General features: G+C 37.8%; 1 protein-coding gene across 2 annotated transcripts; it reads right to left on the bottom strand.

Moving 5' to 3' along the window:
* Positions 1–314: 314 nt before the first annotated feature.
* On the bottom strand, positions 315–19,478 carry arfrp1 (ADP-ribosylation factor related protein 1). 2 transcript variants are annotated; one of them, XM_051074752.1, is made up of 10 exons: positions 19,118–19,478; positions 18,347–18,434; positions 17,819–17,901; positions 16,726–16,807; positions 16,361–16,431; positions 15,223–15,323; positions 10,357–10,421; positions 9,692–9,777; positions 1,031–2,286; positions 315–363 (listed from the first exon to the last, which is right to left on the bottom strand). In XM_051074752.1, exons 1-8 carry the CDS (start codon positions 19,208–19,210, stop codon positions 9,752–9,754), a joined length of 609 nt encoding a protein of 202 aa, XP_050930709.1. In that variant the 5' UTR covers positions 19,211–19,478; the 3' UTR covers positions 315–363; positions 1,031–2,286; positions 9,692–9,751. The 2 variants fall into 2 exon arrangements, with proteins under 2 accessions (XP_050930709.1, XP_018523045.1); XM_018667529.2 differs by lacking the exons at positions 315–363; positions 1,031–2,286; positions 9,692–9,777; positions 10,357–10,421 and adding an exon at positions 11,682–14,178.
* Positions 19,479–20,105: the final 627 nt, after the last annotated feature.

Raw genomic sequence — 20,105 nt, 5'->3', positions numbered from 1 at the left:
TTCACCTGAACTTCAAACAGTTCTGTTAGAGTGCACAATTCTGTGCACTCTAGGATTGTCTTTATTTGTGGTCCAACGAAGACACCAACTTTGACCTTTGCCTCAGACAGCTTAGGGAAGAAGTCTCGAAGGTACTTGAAGGCTGCAGACTCCTTATCAAGAGCTGTGACAAACTGTTAGTAATAATTAAAAATTTATCAAAAGCCAAAATATACAGTAAAAGCTGCATGCAAATAATTCAGTGCATATAATTCCAGAAAAACTTCTTCTCACTCACAAAATAAACCCAACATAGACCCTTGTTTGGCCCAGGATCGACGCTGCTATCAGGATGTTTATTTGCGCTTCCAAATGTATGGTGACCTGGTTTACAAGAAAGGGATAGATAGGCAACATTATTTGGTGCTCATTAATACTAGTTTCATTCATGATAGGTGCACTGCGGGATGATAATAGTAAATGCTGAAAAACTGGAAAACTTTGAGATGTAGCAGATTTTCAGAAGTAGAGTCCACTTCCAGTGTTGAAACATCCTCAGCCAGAAAGGCCTGATGCCCTTTGTTCCTGCATATCCCTGCAGTGTGGACTGCTTGTAAAACACAGTAATAAACTCTCAGAAACACATGAAACAAAACGGAAGTAATCACAGAGGGTGGGGCTTTCATGGAACATGAAACTTAGAGGCACAATTTTTTTTTTTACTCTGTTAAGAACAGAAATATGGCAAGCTGCTCAAGTGTTGAAACACTCCAGATGCATTATACAAAGATGCAGAAGCTTTGTGCTTCAGAAAGCCTTCAGCCATTGCACTCCATAGATCAAATCCTGTTAGTAATTCAGAGACATCTGTTATAGACTTTCTGACATGTGGCAATAATAATCTATTTTATGATCTACACTTTATAAACCCAACTCCATACAATACCTGCCCTGTTTTCTGTTGTAATACAGGCATGCAAACAGACATTCACTCTGGTTTACAACCACTGGGAACACATACATCTTACACAACTAAAAAATGCCTATTCACCTTTCCTGTCATTTTGCTGCATTTCATGAGAAGTGAAACTGACTTCAACTCACTCCCATCGGAAACAGCGGAGGAGTAGTACAACCTGCAAGAGACTTATTGACTTCCATTACTGTGATGCATGGTTAGGTGCAGCAAAGGTATACAAACATACTACTTACATTCAAGTCCACATTAAATCCTTAAGCTTTTCATCATTTATGGTCAGCATTTTACAATATTAGCCACTGAATTAATTCAGTAACTGGCTCTCAGTTGTTTTCCATGTTACTGGTAGAATTAACTTTTGCTGCATTGCACTACTGACTGAAAGACAAACAGCCAGTAGCAACAGTCATGGCATGTTTGCTGCTTGGTGCTTGTCCCAGCAGTTGATAAACACAACAGTTTGTATTAATAAAACACACTTCTTGTCACCTTCAATAGTCACAAGTGTTGTCAAATCAACCATGACTGAATTCTGAAAGGAGTGGCTCACTATTTTAGGAAACACCCTTGTTTGCTAGAGAGTCATATCGGAAGACTGATACCACTCTCATGTCTATACAGTAATATCAGGCTAAAGCCAGCAGCAAGCTAACTTACCGTAGAGGTTTAATCAATATAACGCATCTAAAATCTAATCATTTTAGAGGTTCTGACAGTGTGATTTGTTTCCTGTGACAGTCTTTCCTGCTAAAATGCTGAGCTTTTAATTTCAGACCAGAACTTCAACCAAACATTGGGCACAAACCTTGATCTAAACGATAGCCAAAAAAGGTCAGCTGGACCACAAAAACTGAAACAACATGATGTCCAATCAGTGCTAGTGTCATAATCCAAACTTTGGAAAACTTGGAACATTAGGCTGACCTATTTTTCATACCTAGATTCAAAAGTTTACCAATAAAATTTTGATAATTTTACAATGTTTTTAAAGATGATTTTGGTTTGTTTTGGTTGTGTTACAGTCAAAAATAAAGCAGGACCTTGATTTAATAAAGTTATATTAATAATAATTAAGAAATTATCCCAGAAAAGGAGGACTTGCTTTCTCACTCCCAGTTCCCCTCCATCTTTTGGATGAGTTTCTCCTCTGGCTTCTCGCTGAAGCTGTTCTCCTCATGTGCCTTGTGGAGAACCTCCTGCATGTGCTTCCTTTTCTGAGACAGCTGTTTCAGCACCAGGGCCTCTTGGGACTACAGCAGGGTTTTAGGGTGGAAGGGTGGGGGGTTGCCACGGAAAATAGCAGTTGCACTTAGGGTTGGAAGAGATTCCTGGACACAAAAAACAAGTTTAATGAACAGAAACAGGTGCAACCTGTGAGATATTTATTACTCTGTTGAACAAAATAATCATAATGATGACCTTTAAATTTCGTCACTTAATGACTCATGCTGTTTTTAAATAATGACTTGCCACAGAGTTTGAGCACACACACCCAGATTATGCCACAACTATTACCTGCTCAAATTGTGCTTTGCACCTTCGGATCAGAGAAAAACAGTTTGAGTTGTGCTTCTTGTTTACAGCACAATCTGTTCACTGTTCATTTGTTCCTCACTTGGTGATTAAGTTTTAATGTGGCATCTTAGATCTATTGCGTCCTTGTTTCTATGTTGTGTAACTGTCTTCTTTAGCACTTTAGCACTACTGATTGTGTCTCTCCTGCCATTTTCAAGATAATTTCAACATAATACTTCCTTGTTCCAGGTTGTATTGTGTGTAAACTCACTTATGCTTCTTTCTTGTATTTGTACTGACAGCTGAAAAGTCTCCAGTCTTATTTTATTGTTGACATCTAATAATCAGTGTGGCAATTGCAATGAAACTGGATGTACAGCAGATCTCAGAATGATGAGTTGGACTGGAGAATATACCAGCATCCATTCTTTTCAAGCAGGGCTGTTTTCATTAACAGATCTTGTGGTTAAATCTGGGTGGCAAGGCTAGCAGTCATAGCACAGCAACCATGCCAGCTACTACATGTTCAGTAACCTGATCAGCATCATTGTCTGCAAGAACTGTAGCATTCAAAGGAGGTTTGCTTTGAGTGAAGTGCTGCATTAAAATATAACTGGCATACTTATGGATGAAGAAAGACATGTGATTACTTAAACAATTTCTTAACATATCCCATTGTTTGGGAGGACAGGTGTGTAGTAAATATTGCAAAGAGTAATATATAAAAAAATTAACATTTAAATATTTGGAGAATATTATTTATTTTTTTCTAAACAATTATTTTGTCCCTTGCCCCTGGTGAGGTTGCCAGTCTTATATATAATTAAGGTGTTAGACCAGATGGTCACAGGCATGATCACAGACCAGGGTTAGTCACAGAGATGATGGCAGAAATGATTACAAGCATGACTGCAGAACAGGGTTGGTTCCCATGCTGTGCACCTTTACAGTGAGTCAGTATGCACAACCTAAAACTCTGGAACTGGTTTACATAATGAATTATAGCCATCATTAATCTCATTCATTACACATGTGCTCTTCCTGCTTTGACATGTCAAAATGTCTCCTGCGACAAAGGTCTAGAAAATACAACTCCTGTCTCATTGGTAAATGAATTGCATGCCTTTACAAGTCAGTTTGCTTTATTGTGCTGTCACAGTGACACTTCCTGACCAAAACTAACTTTTAAGCTCTTCCTTGTTAACCATCTACAACATCAAAAAACAAAGATTATATGAGAAAATAAAATGAGATCATATCCATCCATCGTTCTCTCTTCTCAAAATTTGCTCCTGAATACACTCAGCAACAAAAGATATAATAATAAAAATTTAAAAAAAGACATTCAAAGGGAAAATTACATAGTGATATTTAAGTGCTGTGGTCAGCTACTCCTAGTCTCTCCTACGATATATATAAAGGAAGAAAAATGTACACTTTAAAGTTATCTTCAAATGAGAAAGCTTAGACTTTCTATACTGTTTTCTGTTGTGTTGTGCACCAGTGCCTCTGAATGATTTACATGTCAGATTTGCCTGCAGGTTCCTCCACAGAGCTTGTTTCTCTTTACCAGATAACTTGCTACACTTGTGTCCTTGATTCTATTTAAACAACTGTCACTTTGTTGAATTAGAAATGCCTGGAACTCATGACTGCTGTGCATGTATTCAGATTACTGGCTAAAGTTGTCCTGGGGAATTATCAGGTCAAACTTTTTATCGTTGCTCATTTGCTGTTGTCAGGTGCAAAGTGTTGTAGAAGAGTGGGACATCATGTCATAATAAATCCACTCGGTGCTGTTTTAAAATGCATAGACAAAATAGGCAGTGGTCAAAGAGAGCACACAATTCTATATGTTCATTTGTACACATATGTTCATTCTAAACATGATCTGTTTCCAGTACAAGTGTTTGTGAGAGAGAGAGAGAATGAGAGAGAAAGCGTGTATACAAATACACTGAAAGGCAATCAGAACAAGGCAGAGATCTGTCTGGTGGCTCACAGCACCCTTAGGTGATTGGAAGAGCCAAGATGTTGCCCAACCTACATCTCCGTCTCTTCCCAACTAGTTACATTTGCCACTGTCTGCATTCTCATCTGTCAGACCTTCACTTTTCCAACCTGTTGACAGCACTACATGTGTTTGGAGGATAGAGGAGTGGGCTGTTTTAATAGTGTAGTTAAGTTCAGTATTTTAAGATTTGGAGAAATAAGTCTGGTTTTATTTGTTATTTATTTTTGTTTGGATTTGTTCTGTTTGTTCTGTTGGGCCAGTGCATCCTGAAATTATTCCAAAGTCCATCTTTATTTATCTTTGTTTATCTAACATTGTAAATAAACCCATTAGTAGCTATGGTTGGAGCTATGATTTTTACTGACTTTGAGAAATCCTGCTAACTCACACAGAGACATTCAGTACTGAACTGAAAATGATAACTTCTTGGAGATGGCAATAGAAATAACAAATTTGAATTTAAAAACAATTAATGACACCATCAGAACCGGTAATTGCACTTCATATATAATGTGATGAGTGATGATGTAATGTAATGACTTTTATATTTTTAGTTTTTCAAATCAAGCTTACATAAGATAATTAATAAAACAAAAATATATATAATGTCTAAACATTCAAAATAAAATGTGAAAACAATGAGAATGTCAGTATGAAGATATCGATGCAGATGAACGAATAGACCTTTTCTTTTTATTTTTTTTTTTGTCAAATTCAGAAAATTTTGAAAAAGGGGCTATGATCAGGTACAGGAGAAGACCTACTTTAACATCAGTGAGGCTTTCAAAGGTGGACTAGGAATGAAATTCAGCCTATAGGTGGGCTGAGCAGGTAGGTCAGTATTGTTTTGTCCTGTTTGTTATAACCTAAAATCCTAACTGGTTATTTAGCAAGCTGGTGGCAGTGTCACATTTTTACACTTTCTAGTTTGCCGAGATATGTTGTTGGTGTGATGTTAGTTAGAGGAGAACTGTGAATATCACTTTCTGCAGCTGGTGCACTGGTTCTGGGAAACCATCTCATCCTCTCTGCGTGTTCACTTTGCAGCAGCAACTGTGGGGAATAGTTTGCTGCCTTGTTTTTTGCTCTATATCATGATATTTGTCCGTACATCATGCAAAGGTTTTCATAGCCACAAAGACCTAAAAATACAAGCTGTCCAGCAGAGTGGATTTTTTGGTTGGAGTCCAGATGCAATGCCGGGCAATGTTGCCTACCTTGTTAGCTTAGCTACAAACCTGTGGTCATTGCTTCTGTCACTGTTTTGTAAAAACAATCAAAACCACAAACTTTCTCTAGTTTTTCTCCATTGTGTCGGACACCGTGTGTCATGAGTTCCATGACATTTTATATTATACAGTTTGTGTCTTAGCCATGAGAAAGAGCATCCACTTCCACACCATGTGAGATTGAGTAAGTCTGACATTATTGTTTTGGTAATGCACGTCCATGAATTTTGGGGGCGGGCTATTGAATAAAGACTACAGTAATAAAGGGTGTGGTTTCCATCATTACAAGTCACCTCAAATTATCCTGAGCTACAGTGATGAATCATGGTATAAAAGCATCAACATTGTCCTCTACTGTTCTGAAGGCAGAGAATATTGTACTGGTCTTAATCTTGGACAATATTTTGCTACAGTAACGCAGTCAGCTGACAAAAATGTGAAGATTTACTTCAGGACATACCTCACCATGAAACTCACTAAACTTTAAGATACATAGCCTTGAACTGACAGTGAAAAATAATAAACACTGATGAACAGCAGGCTAACTTAAACATTTCCTAGTCAGGCTTCCTAAATAATGAGACTCCTGTCTCATGTCAGCATGACTTCAATGGACATAGTGGAACCAGACTGACAGGTTTGTTCTGGCAACATGTGAGTTTTGGTCATGTACTTGCTATTGTTTCCCTATATTTCAGTTTCCTTGTCTAGTACGCAGCTAAGAAACTGTGCCCACATCTTTCAGTAAAATAAACATGATAGAGAAGTACTCCAGACATTAGTCCTGTATTAAAAATATCTCATTTATGAGGTTTATTCATAATTGTGTTCTCTATGCCTCATTCCTCCCATGGCTGCTGGGGTTCCCAGCTGTGAATATCAACTTGGTGGATTTGTAGTGCTGGGTCATTAATTTGCAGCTGTTTTGGTTTCTAATGCCACCAATGCGGATCACATTTATGGCTTTGAGTCAAACGTCTCAGTATCAAAAGACTGACATCATCTGTCAAAATTCATTTGTCAAGTACTTTGGTTTATGACCCAGTAACTAATAACTAATAACATTCCAGAGAAAATTACATTAATGAGTTGACTTTTTATAGCAAATGGTTATACAATTAGAGCACTCCATGAAAGAGCTAATTCCCCTTAATAAACCCATACAACATTAAATCAACAACAAATCCCACTTATATCAACAATATAAGGATACCACATACTAGCATAAGCATGAGTGTAATCAGCAGAACAATGTCATATCATATTCACACGCTTGGATGAATAAGACTGGATGTTGCCAGCCACAGAATTGTGACTGGGTCAATCACTGCAAAGACAACACACCTGATGCCAACAAAAGCACAACTGAACCAAAGCACTGAAATCTGTCAATCAAAAGTACTTGAGTCAACTGGTCAAAGCACAAAGTCATTTCAGTGAAACACTTTCTGACATAAAAATATGAAATCTTAGTCAAAAATGCAATCAAAATAGTAAAAAAAAAAACATGAACTTGTCAATCAGGTGGAAAACTTTAGTCTTGTGTAATCATTTAATACACCCCACTCATATCTCATCTGTATTGTCTGTGCATATCATAACTGCCTGGACATGATTATCACAGCAATGCGCCATAAGCTCTAACTTAAGTAAGACCCAACACACAGTGCTGGGTGCTTGGATGGTCAGAGAGCATACTGGTCAGAGCTAGCAAACCACATCTATAGCTACTAGCACAAGCAAAAAAAAAAAAGTTAATATAGATTTAATAGCTGTTTTTTCAACCCACAACAGCTGAAAGAGGAGGGAGAGTGACTCTGTTGTAGAGGTTATCTGTGCATCTCAGTTCCAGCAATCCTTTTCTATCACCATGGAGACTAATGCTAAAAGTCGAGTCTGCCCAGTTGGATTTCTCGCAGTTTTAATCCGCTTTAGGGTTGAGAATAGCCAAGACAATAGTACAGAACATTGCCCATCCACTCATCCACCATTTCATTGTACTGCCTTCTGGGTACAGGTACAGATCCCCGAGGTGCAGAAGGGCTCACCTTGGCAAAGGGTGACTCACTGAGGGAACAATGTGTTTTGTTTTCATGTTATTTTGCCTGTTGCTGTTGTGTGCTGATGTGTGGATAGAAAGATTTTTGATGTACAATTCTGGGAAGAGAAAGAATTTCCTCTCAGAAACAATAAAGTGTAATTGACTAAATAACTAACTAACTAAAAAGCTTATTGAGACAATACGCTTTAAGGCCTTTTAATTGACCAAAGTCAAGCTCTCCATGTTCATCAGTTTTCTCCTACATGAGTGATTCAGGCTGTGCATGTTTTAAAGGGATATCTAAGCAACCTGTGCATTAAAGGAAAAGTAAAACGAATGGGGTAATGTTAAACTTCAAGTCTAATTTCCTCAACCTGTCTGCCCTGACATGACCCTGCAGTTTGTTGTCCGTGTTTCTGCTTGCACAAAGGCTGCAAAACAAACCAGTCCCACAACAAAGCTTCCTCCTTTCTCTCTTCGTGTGTGTGTGTGTATGTGTGTGTGTGTGTGTGTGTGTGTGAGTGGAGGAAAGGGGGTGGGGGAGTTGTATAACTGCCTGAATGTGATAAGCCTGAAATAAGACAAGGCATGGCAACAGTGGGTGTTGCCACGGTGGCATCATGGGAGCTGTGAAAATGAATAGTTTACAAACACAACACCTGCTGTAAAAAATAATAATGTTGGTCAGTATTTCATTATGACTGGTTTCAATCCTGTACACCACCAGATTCCAGGGGGGTCTCCTGTAACTAACAAGGCTTATTTTTACTTGATTTAATTAAACTGAGATAAGCTCCATGACAAAACTCTTGAAATAAAATGTTTGAGGGTCTGTGTTGTTTATATATTGATTAGAGCAAACTAGCTATGAACACTTAGATTCAGGCACAGATAAGTCTACATTATCCATTATACATTACACACAAAGTATGAAGTGATCCAGGCTTAGGTTGTTTGCATCACATTTGATGCCAAAACATGCCCTCTGCTGTTCAGAAGGGCAGATGGCGATTGGACAGTTCATTTACTTGCAGTGTATTGTAGAATATACTGTATGTGGATCGCAAAAGAAAGAGTATCCCCAGTGTGGTTGGTTTGATTTAAGGTAATACAGTCAAATTACAATCAAATTCTGAGTGCTGATAAATGGATGAACTGATTTGCTAAGATGGATGTTTTTCCAGCAGCTTATTTGTTTCTGCCCACTGAGTTTTTGCACTAGTCTGGGTGGAGCAGACACAGCATGCCATATTTTTTTTTTTTTTTTTTTTTTTTTTAATGGGCACAGCCATTTAGTGGTCACTTGTTTTTTACTGCCAATTAAAAGAAGATGAGCAAACAGAGGATGAAAGAATAAGAAGGTTTATATGACCCTGAGCTCAGCACTAAGAAGTCCACATCACATGTCATCATACTGAACATTATTATACACAGGGCTCTATAAGTTTAAGAGATATTACTGATGTTAATCTAACTTAACTTTTCAAACTGTTACATCATTACTTTTGAGGAAAAAAAAAAGAGATAAGAGGTAAAACAAATATTCAAGCAGGAAGACAACTGTCAGCCAGCTTTATTTCATCATTACACTGAGGCTCCACCTCTCCGGTTTGCTATGGTAGGACTCCCCCATAGGGAGAGTGGCTTTTAAAGTGGTGCCTACAGATGCCTCCCTTAGGGGTGTGGAGCTCTGAATGATGGCAAGGACATGAGAGGGGTCTGGACACTGGCACAACCACCTGGAGCTGCTAGCGATTTTCTTAGCTCTGGAGCACTTTCATCTGGTTCTGACAAGTCTGCATGTTCTTATCAGGACAGACAATACCATGGTGTTTTCCTACATAGAGGGGAACTGCCCTGGCAGATTCCCCTCTGCAAGGACCTCCTTTCTTATGAGGGAAGGTGGAACTATGGTGGCTGCATGAATACAGTACCTGTTGAGAGGTCTACTTTGACGAAATACTGTTTCCCAGTGACCATGTTGCTTCTTCTCATCACGAAATCTCTTTTCTTTTGGTATCTGGATTTACACACAAAGCAGTATTACATTACCAACATATATCTTTTACTTTACACAGATGATAATTATACTTAAATCCTACAAGAACACACAAAAATATCTCTTTATGTGTTAATGTGAGATTACCTTCTTACAATGTGATTTTGAGCACATGACTAATGTATCTGAATATTGTAATGATGCTGTGATGTTTAATGTCCTAGTATGGTTTTGTCCATTTTTGTCTTGCAGTAAAAACACACCAAAAAAGTAAGCTAAGCTCTCTGTATCAATCTATGTTTTTGTGTTTAGATCTGCATCAGCGAGGTGGTGGTTAATCAGCAATGTCACGTTCCTGCATAGAAATGATCAATAATTTGTTTCTCTGGATGAATCTGATGACTCTACCAGTCTTTGTGGGACTATGGGAGTGTCTTTTAACTACATTAGTCCCACCACAATGAAAGAAGAAAACCCCAACTGCTATGATAATTACACAAATAGATGGTTTAAACAATACAACCCCACCGCTCTCCTGCCACATACACACATCCACACAGATTCAACCACAACAGGCTAGTGGGGAACATGTTGTCTTACCTGATATTGTGCTGGTCATTATTGCTGACAATGGATGACGATGAGTAGAGAGCTGTAGCATCTTGCTGAATGGAGGAGAGGAGAGAATGTGAAGGAGTCAGAGATAAAGGACGAAGAAGGAGAGAGGAGGAGAGGAGAGAGAGAGAGAGAGAGAGAGAGAGAGAGAGAGAGAGAGAGAGAGAGAGAGAGGATGGGCTAGGTGTGTGTCTGTGCTGTGAATGGTGCAGAGCACAAGTGTACAATGTCTGGCTGTAATTGGATGAAGCTTTCTGGAGTAATGCGATTTATATGTACTTGGCCACACCCAGAAAAATGTGGTAAGTAATTACAGATGATGTGAGGATAATATGTATGTTTGTTGAAGATTGGGTGAAATTTGTAGAGTAGGAAGCCAAAAATGTTTTTAAAAAAAAAACAAACAAAAAAAACAAACAAACAAACAAACAAACCAAAAGTCCAAATGGGGTTGTGGCTTAAATAAATCTGGTCAGCTTCATACAATGGCTGAACAGAGCCATTAATTTTTCTGCTGTGGCTTATATCTATTCATTATCTATACTGCTTAACTTAAGCAGTGCTTAAAGGTCCATTGCAGGGCCAACATATATAGACAAACAACCATTCACACTCAGAGGGAACCCACACAGGCGCAGGGAGAACATAGACAGAAAAAAAATAGATTGATGAATGATCATTATTAGAAGAATAAATAGGACATTGTGAAATCCTTACATGACTAAATGCAGGAAAATACAGACCTGTAAAATGGGCTAAACTTAAATTAAATGAAGTTGAACTCATAATGATGAAATGTTCATTCATCCAGTTTTGCATAACAGAATTCCATTTCAAAAATAAAAAATAAAACACACACAAAAAAAAAAAACGTTTGTCACTTACCTCTGGTAAGCCATTTATCTATTTTGGTTTTGATACACACTCCCCAGTATAATGGAGGTGAACTACTATTAACTATTTTCTTCCAGAGAAACTGTCTGTTCTAAACAGTGTGTTCTCACCCAGTGGCATGAGGACAGTTTCTGGAAAGGTATGGAGCTATTAAATTTTGTGAATGTAATTTATGATTCTTTCAGCACCACAAAAATCTCTCCATTGGGGTGCAGGCAAAAATTTAAAACCTGGACAAATAAACCAAAACTGTCTGCAGATTACATATCACTAGAGGTAAGTGAGATAGTGACTTTTGTAATATGGTGGTAAGTTATAACACATATCATAAAATATAACACATCTATACAGACAATTTCCAACAGGACAGATTTTGTTTCTTTGAAATCATTAATCTATTATAATCACCCACCATATATGTGACTGACAGATGATGTCACCTTCAGTTTTATTTAATCACTTCATACATCTAAAGTTAAACTGCTGGTATACAGTGAGTCAGCAGAGGTCAGCAAGGTGTCTGTGTGTTCAGCAGCACACTTTGTGCATTTAGTTTTGACAGATATCATGTCCAGTTACCCAGCCATCCATAGTGTCTCTGTAAATTAAAACATTAACATTTCCAAAATCACTTTAAAAAAATCTTAATGCTGATCTATGAGCGATCAAACTATTAATGTTTTACAGAGATCAAAAGATATTCTGACAAGTTTAAAGACTGTGGGGGCTGCTTGAGTTGCTCTCTTCAATGAGCAAAAAAAAAAAAAAAGACACAAATCAAAAACTCCCCCCTTTCCAAAGAGATGGACACAACAAATGTTTTCAGCTGACATTATTAGGATTTGAACACTTCACACTGCACAGCTGCCACAAGGAGACTCATCAAAGTAATGTCAATAATGTCATTAACCCTTCAAAATGACTCTTTTTACATTTAAAGTGATTTTCGCTCATTTATCATGAACGTATCCTCAAATAGTTATGGAAAGTCAAAACATACAGAAGGCTGTGGAGTCAGTTTACCAGCTGGAGAGTTCAAACCTTAAAGTCAAACTGAAATTAAAACTTATTTTTGCTAAGAAATTAGTATGTACATATATGACAGTTACAGTTTTTGTGTACATGTGTACAAACTTGTAATTCCCAAAAACAAGAAATCTTAAGAAATTGGTTTTATTTCTCCTTTTGTAGTTCCCTAGATTGGTGTTATCCTGGTGGCATTAAATATTTTGCTTCCGACAGAACGTCCACCGATTTGTGTGGACGCTAAAAATCGTTTGTTCAATTTAACGTGCACCACAAGCACATGATACATGCTAGCATTTTTCTTCTTTTTAATGAAAGCATGTATCTGGGAACAGTTTTTAAAAAAAATGTTGTTGATGATGTTCAGTAGGAACCACTGGACTTAGAGATGCGAGCCACAGACACGGAAAACAAAAGTATCAAAAAGAGACTAAACCGTTGTTTTAGTGGGAATCAAAACCATCATTTGCTAACTAGGCTAAGTTACTTCCATTTGAGCAGAATACACACTGAAAGTAATAATGTGCAGGATTTACTTAGAAAACGATGTATAGACTTACACAAAAATAATCCCTCTCAATCATCACTTGTGACCCACTAGAAGTGAGTGGTGAATTAACCCTGCTCACAGCCTGTACTTTCCTGTTATTTTGCAGTGTTCAGGTCATTTCTAGGTTGCAACCTTTGGCCAGTGAGTGTGTACCCACACCCAGTAACAGCACACAAGTAGTGAGGGCTAGGACTATATAAAAACTTAATAACCAGGTTACATTGCTGTCTGTCATTCTCCCCTATCTGTCTGTGTCATGGAGCTGCAGGTCTCTGTCTGTTTGACAGGGTGGGGCTGAGCTTGGGCTGCAATCAATCAAAATCTGGCAGTGTGGCATTTTCCACAGGACTGTGTGGCAGTGCGCGGAGATGTAGGTTATTATTTGTATTTTGGAACTAACCAGTGTGAAAGAAAATAATGCTTTATTTCTGATTCACTGCTTTGTTCTCATGAGCGCCACTTCCTTTTTCCATTCACTCTCTAGCTTATACATCTACTACTGCGCTCTCTCTCTCACTCATTGAGCCAGAGAGGAGGGGCCAACACTGAAAACAGCGATTAACAAATCCTGCATATTATACCTTTAACAGCATGATGGGAGCACATGGTATCCATATCCAAGCAATGCTGGCTCTCTGCTGTCACTCAACTGCTGTCGAGGAAATGCCCAACTATTGGCCTTAAATATAGACACAGTTCCATAGATATATTCAATAAAGATTCTATGTACAAGGTAATATGCACAATAGCTGCAGTATCATTATTACTTGATATTTCCTGTTTCAAATTTCAATTTGATTTTACAAATGTGGGGGGGGGCGGGGGTGAGAGCAGAGAACCACCATGTTAAAGTTTTGTATATTTTGCATGAGAACTGACAAGTCAAACTGATGTTTATGTGCTCACAGTGCAGGCTGTCAGTTACTGAAGACCCATGCAGACTGTTGCAGCAGCTGCAGCCAGCACCTAACACTGGGACTGCTGCTCCCACTTGAAGCAGAAGAAATAATAACACCATTTCAAAAACGTGTAACAAGAGTAACAGACAGACTCCTGTTCAAAGCACAATATGAAATTATGCTTGGTGAAACTCTGTCTGTGATGAACTCCTAAAAGCAGAAATCCAAACTGTTCAAAGTCACAGCAAACACAAGGAGAGAGGAAAGTTAATCAACTCCAGGGTTTACATGGAATGTCCTCAAGGAGAAACTCTCAGTCCAAAATGAGAGTTAAAAATGCGGATTACTTCTTATGTGATGTCCTTCTGTCTGGGAGGCCTGTGAATGTTCCTGACCACACATTTCACCATCCACTCAATACCTTCATTCACTCCGTCCCTGCATGAGAACAAGTATTAAGTTATTCAGTAGGATTTCAGAATTCTTCTGAACAGTTACATAAAAAGGGAACAAGCCAGAGATCAAGATGGCAGAGCATTTTAACAGTAATGCCTCTATTTTTCAAGGGATGTGATACATCAGTATGTGGTGGCAAACAGACCAGTGATGGCATGCTCAAAGCCAGCATTAACAAGACTGAAATCCTCAGAATCACTGAGAGGACAGACATGTGGAAATGGTCTCCATCTCCATCATCTGTCTCATTTTATTAAGTGGCTTATTTAACAAATGCCAGTACCATGAGCATTAGAGCTGAACAATTAAAAAAAAAAATCACATCGTAAGTCATGCTCTTATTAGGAATTTTTGAATTTCATTTTTACTGAAAAAAAATATAAAAATACAGATGATGTGATGGGGTCTGTACCAAACTGCCATGTTTGCTAACATCTGGAGAATATGATTTGTAGGCTGGCGAATCTCTATAACACCACAATTCTTCATTTAATCTAATAATGTTTAATAATGATTCTTTCTTTTTTTATGATAGTATATTGTGACACATTTTACCTTCATCAAAAAATTGCAGCCCCTGCAATTTGGACATTACACTAGGCCATATTGGGATTTCAATAAAATTTGGATTAATTGTTCAGCCCCAATGTAGATAAAGATGACCAGCTTGAACACAAAACTAGAGCCCTAAAATTTAATTTGGTGCTTTAGCACAACTAAAACATGAGATATCCTTTGATTTAATACTGTTGTAGCTTTTTAAAGATGCTTCGTATTGCCATCAATGCAAAATTAATGCCTGTAAAAAGGTGAGTAAATAAACTCAAAACACAACAATATAACATGTATAAAATATAATGTAGTCTAACCAAGTAGCAACACAACAAAGACTATCTTTGATTAGCCTCTACTTGAAAATGTAATATTATGAGGGTCACAAAGGTTGTGTGTCTTATGGGACTATGGTACTACATCACATCTAACAGTTTACAGTTACAGTACCATTTCACAGAGTAGCAATCTTACCCTGTGAGGGCAGTACAAGGCTGGACTAAACAGTCTCTCTTGCCGATCTTCGGAGCACAGTCACTGAAGGCTGTTTTAATGTCTGGCACTGACAAACAGTCCTGAGAATAGAAGTCACACAGAACTTGACTGAAGGCTACAACGGCATAGACAGATCTGTCAAAATCACAAGGGCGTGTTAATCAAAATTCTTGTAATATACTGTAATATATTCATTTCTGAAGCAATTAATAAATATGCCAAACATTCACTGGATCTGCTTCTGAAATGTTACTTTTCAATGCTTTTCTTTGTCTAATAAACTGACTGTTTTTGTGTTTGTGGGCTGCTAATGGAAATCTAATCCTTGCAGTTGTTTGCCTCTGCCAACCATTCAAGATGCAGGAAATATGGTCACAATAGCCCCTTTTGTTCCTGAGTTGTGGCTTTGAATAATGACCAGAAAAGTGTTTTTGTAGAACATTATGATGTCACTGTGAAGTTGACCTTTGAACTTTTGGATATACGTAAAGTGTAATTCCTTCCTCATTTTATCCTTTTAGACATTTGTTTGAACTTAACCATAATTAGCATATGAAATCTTGAATTATTGTGATGTCACAGTGACTTTGACTTTTGACCACCAACTTCAGTTTTTTCAAATTTTAAGAAATTCCCTCACAGTGCTCCTGAGATATCGCCCTCATGAGAATGGGATGGATGGATGGATGGACAATCTGAAAACACAGTTGGGTCATCTCTACACTAGGACAGAAGCTAATGCAGCTAATGATTATTTTCATTATTGATTAATATGTTTATAATTTTTTTTTGATCAGTTATCAGTGTATAAAATACATGGAAATTGTGAACAATGCAGATCACAAGCCCCAAGGTGATGTGTTCACATAGCTTGTCAGACCAAAAACAGTCCAAAAACCCCAAAGACTTTCAGTTTACAATGACATAAAACAGAGAGAGTGGAAGCAAATCCACACAATTGAAAAGCTGGGACCAGAGAAAGTTTGGCATTTTCACTTGATATATAACTCAAACATGTAAGGAGGAAGTCTCAAAATACACCAAATAATTTGTACTTTTAAAATCATCATCATTAGCCTGATCATGATCTTAATAAATTACAATGATCATACAGTACCGGAACGTCCTGCTTGTTGGCCAGCACGAGGAGTGGAACACCTTCTAATGCCTCACTGCTGATCATTTTCTCTGGAGGAGACAAGAGTTAAATTACTGATTGAACAATTACTGAAATATTTCTGTTGGCACAGAATACTGTCACAAATACTGTCAAGGCTCCTCGTTATCTTACTGATATTTTTCTCATTATACATAACTAAGCATTTGACGTGATAGGGAATAATGAACATAATATCTGCTCTAAAACACTGATCTGTTGAAACCTTAAATATTAAAGCAGACATAAACCTGTCATCCACACAATCATTGTTTTAAACACAGGCACACTTACATTAAAGTACACTGGAAGAGTGTGTTACTTACCGAAGGCCTCCTTTGATTCTGACAGGCGGCCTTCATCAGTTGAATCTATCACATAGATGACTCCATGGGACTCAGCATAGTACTATAAATAAACATGAAGAATACAAACAGGACATGAGAGCAGACCCCCTGGGTTTACACAGAGGACGCCCTTCCTGCCTTGCATGTGGATGACGGCTGCTTCACTGAACCGCTGCAGCTAAAAACCATGTCCACACCACCAACAACACTGCAGTGGCACTGGTACTGCCAGCTCTATCTTTCTACATTGAGTTTTCCTTTGATAATGGCCATGAACCATAGAATGTTTAAGTTCATTAGAAATTCAGTTTGCCTTTTTTCAGATCAGGAGAAAGTGTCAGAGACAGAGAGAGAGAGGGATATACTGACTGACAATGACACCTTCATGATGGTGTGAATGCAGTACAACAAAGTATTAGTCCCAGAAAAAAAAAAGAGATTTTGGTGGAAACACTGTAGAACCAAATAACATATATTGTAAGTGGAGTACACATTCATTATTATTTTCATTTGCAAAAGACAGGACTGAAGTGTCGCTTTCCACTGACTAGTGTACAGCTTTAGTGTCTCCTGACATCACCTCTGTGTTGCCCCTTACTTGACTCCACAGTCACCATGCTGTTTACCAGGCACCTAGCCCTGTCTGTCGGTTTCACACAGCCCAGCATGCTTCCCATTTGGAGTAAGAGAAGTTGGCATAAATTTTGTTAACTTCTTTGTCTCTGATAATATTCTATGTATCCTCTTGAAGCTTGAAACTAGAAATATTGTGATTTTTTTTCCCATATAATAATTCTATTTCATTCTTAAAATCTTAGGTTATTTTCACCTATGCTCCATCACAGGAAAGTCAGGAGAGTTTTAAAATATTTGTAGTTCCTTTGTGGAAAACTGACTACAGAATATAATGCCTTTGGTTTGGGTTTGGTCAGTTAAATGAGTGATTTAAAAACATGTATGCAAAAATAATTCTGTCTTAGAAAAAGAATATACTTCTACTCTGCTGAAGACATAGAGATGGTGTGTTTCTGTATGAGGCTATTGAAGAATATTGTTGGCGTTTTTAACTCACTTTGTCCCACAAAGACTGGAGCTCCTCCTGACCTCCCAGATCCCAGAACATTAGACGAGCCTTGCCCACATCAATTGTACCAACTGTGAATGAAAGTGAGACACCCATATGAAACATTATAGATGAATCAAGCACCTGCTGTAAATTCTAAGATAAGCAGCATCAGGAGGTCACAGCATAAGTGTAAAAAAAAGCTGGATTGAGTCTGTCTTTCAGAAATCAGCTACATTATAGTACAATTTTCCAAAGATTAATGTTGCAAATTCTTTAAAAAATCACTGCAGTTATCCATTGAAAATAATGTCCTCAAAGGATCACAGTTTGATTGACTGGTAACAAGCAGTCACTGTCCACTGAGCTGACAGAAAGCTGACATGGAACACAAATTTTAGAAGAGAGAGGGGTAACTTGTCAATTTTGTCGGCATAAGAGAACAGTGATGTACCCAGTGTAGTCACTGTTTGAAGTAACAGGCCTATCACTTTTCATGACCAGCACAACTGAACACACACTGGAACATTCACTTACTGTTCAGGCCAACTGTAGTAGTGATCTTTGATAAGCTCATTCCTTTATAGTTCTTACTGAACTTTGTTTTGGTTTGTTCCAGAAAGGTCTGCAGAAAGAGACAACAATTAGTTTGGTGGATAAGTCAAACTGAGCACATTTTTTAATGCATTACAGAGCCATGATGTGTAACAGCTACCTCATTCTGTTGTAATTTGTACTTGAAAGAACGACGCTGTGGATATCTGAAATTTCCTTTTATGACAAGAAGGAACTGAATTGCATATAACTGCAATATATACTCAGTCTAGCTATCTAGTATTTAAATCGACCACTTACACTTTTTAGATCTAAAATCTAAAAATCATTTTGCCTGGTACAATCAGAGCTATAGATATCTTGAAGCACAAACTCTACTGATAAGAATGTTAATGTGTATATCTTCATTACCGTTTAGACAATTTTGCCCTGGAGAAATACTATAATGGATATCTAAAATATAATTACAGATAGGAGTGTGCTTTGCTTAAATGTTAAAGCGGCTGGCTAATTGCCGCATGCACTGTGGAGGCGGTCCCTAACTTCAGCTCGTCGCCTCCGTGACCGTGTGTTAAAAACCTCGCCTGAGACACATCAGCAAAGCTTTATTCTGTGGTGCACAACTAATCTGGCGCGGACTGATAACCTCACTCCAACGTTAGTGAGGATTCATGTCTGGATATGCAGCGTCAAATTGTCTGCACCACATCTCTTAACCTAGTTGTGAGAATATAGATTGTAATTCTAATTTACCGTTTTCCCGGCGTTGTCCAGTCCCAGAATCAAAATGCAGTATTCGTCCTTTTGGAACATGTACTTATATAATCCAGATAATAAAGTATACATCTTGGGGGAAAAGATGTAAACAACAGGCTACTTAGTCTTGCCAATGTTAGCTTGATAACTTAGCCTAGCCTACATCTGTGGCTAACCATGAGTCTCACTACTGTAGCTTCATTATAATTCAAGTAAATAAACTCGTCTATAAACGCGAGTGACCAACAATTGTAGATACATAAAGAAAGTCAGTAAAAGTCGTCATTTGCAGCTATCTTCCAACTCCGAAGCTCTCAACACTGCACTGACCCTACGTGTAGTCTAACCAGGAAGTCGACCCGAGGGAACTATGGGAAATGAAGTAAACAATGTGTCGGTAAACTGTTGGATGTACATTCACAAGAACTTCATTTCCCACAAACCATTTGAATATTTATTTCACATAGCGTAATCATGGATGCGCTATCCTTTTAAAGAAAAATCCACCCGAACATGTATGGTTTCTAGAAAAGAAGGAAGAAAACATTTCAGAAAAACGTTCAATTAAATCCCCTTAACTGTTTTTACAGCTGGAGCTCTTCCATTATGCTCTAACAAAACGTCTACAAAGCTGCTCTATGCGCTGATATAAAAGTAAATATGTTTTCTTACATCAACTGTGCACTTTATTTACAGAAGGCTTTCTGTACACAAACACTAATCATCATCATATTACTGATTAAGCTGATAATAGCTGCTAAAGAGAGAACTTAAACAACCATCACATCACTTTGTCCCACCAGTAAAAGCCATCAAAACATAACCAAAATAAAAATTTCAAAATTCAAAAATAATTATAATAATTTTTGAAAAATCAATATTCCCTAAAGCTGCATAAATTAGTTTATTATTATTATTAACTGCCACTATGTCCTGTGCGTGCTGGTGAACAATAGCCTACATTCACAACAGAAAACTAAAGGCA

The sequence above is a fragment of the Lates calcarifer genome, linkage group LG12 (assembly GCF_001640805.2).
Source record: "Lates calcarifer isolate ASB-BC8 linkage group LG12, TLL_Latcal_v3, whole genome shotgun sequence".
NCBI classification, from domain to species: Eukaryota; Metazoa; Chordata; class Actinopteri; family Centropomidae; genus Lates; species Lates calcarifer.
Note: the sequence above shows the minus strand (reverse complement) of the source record. Positions and strands in the feature narration are given on the sequence as shown.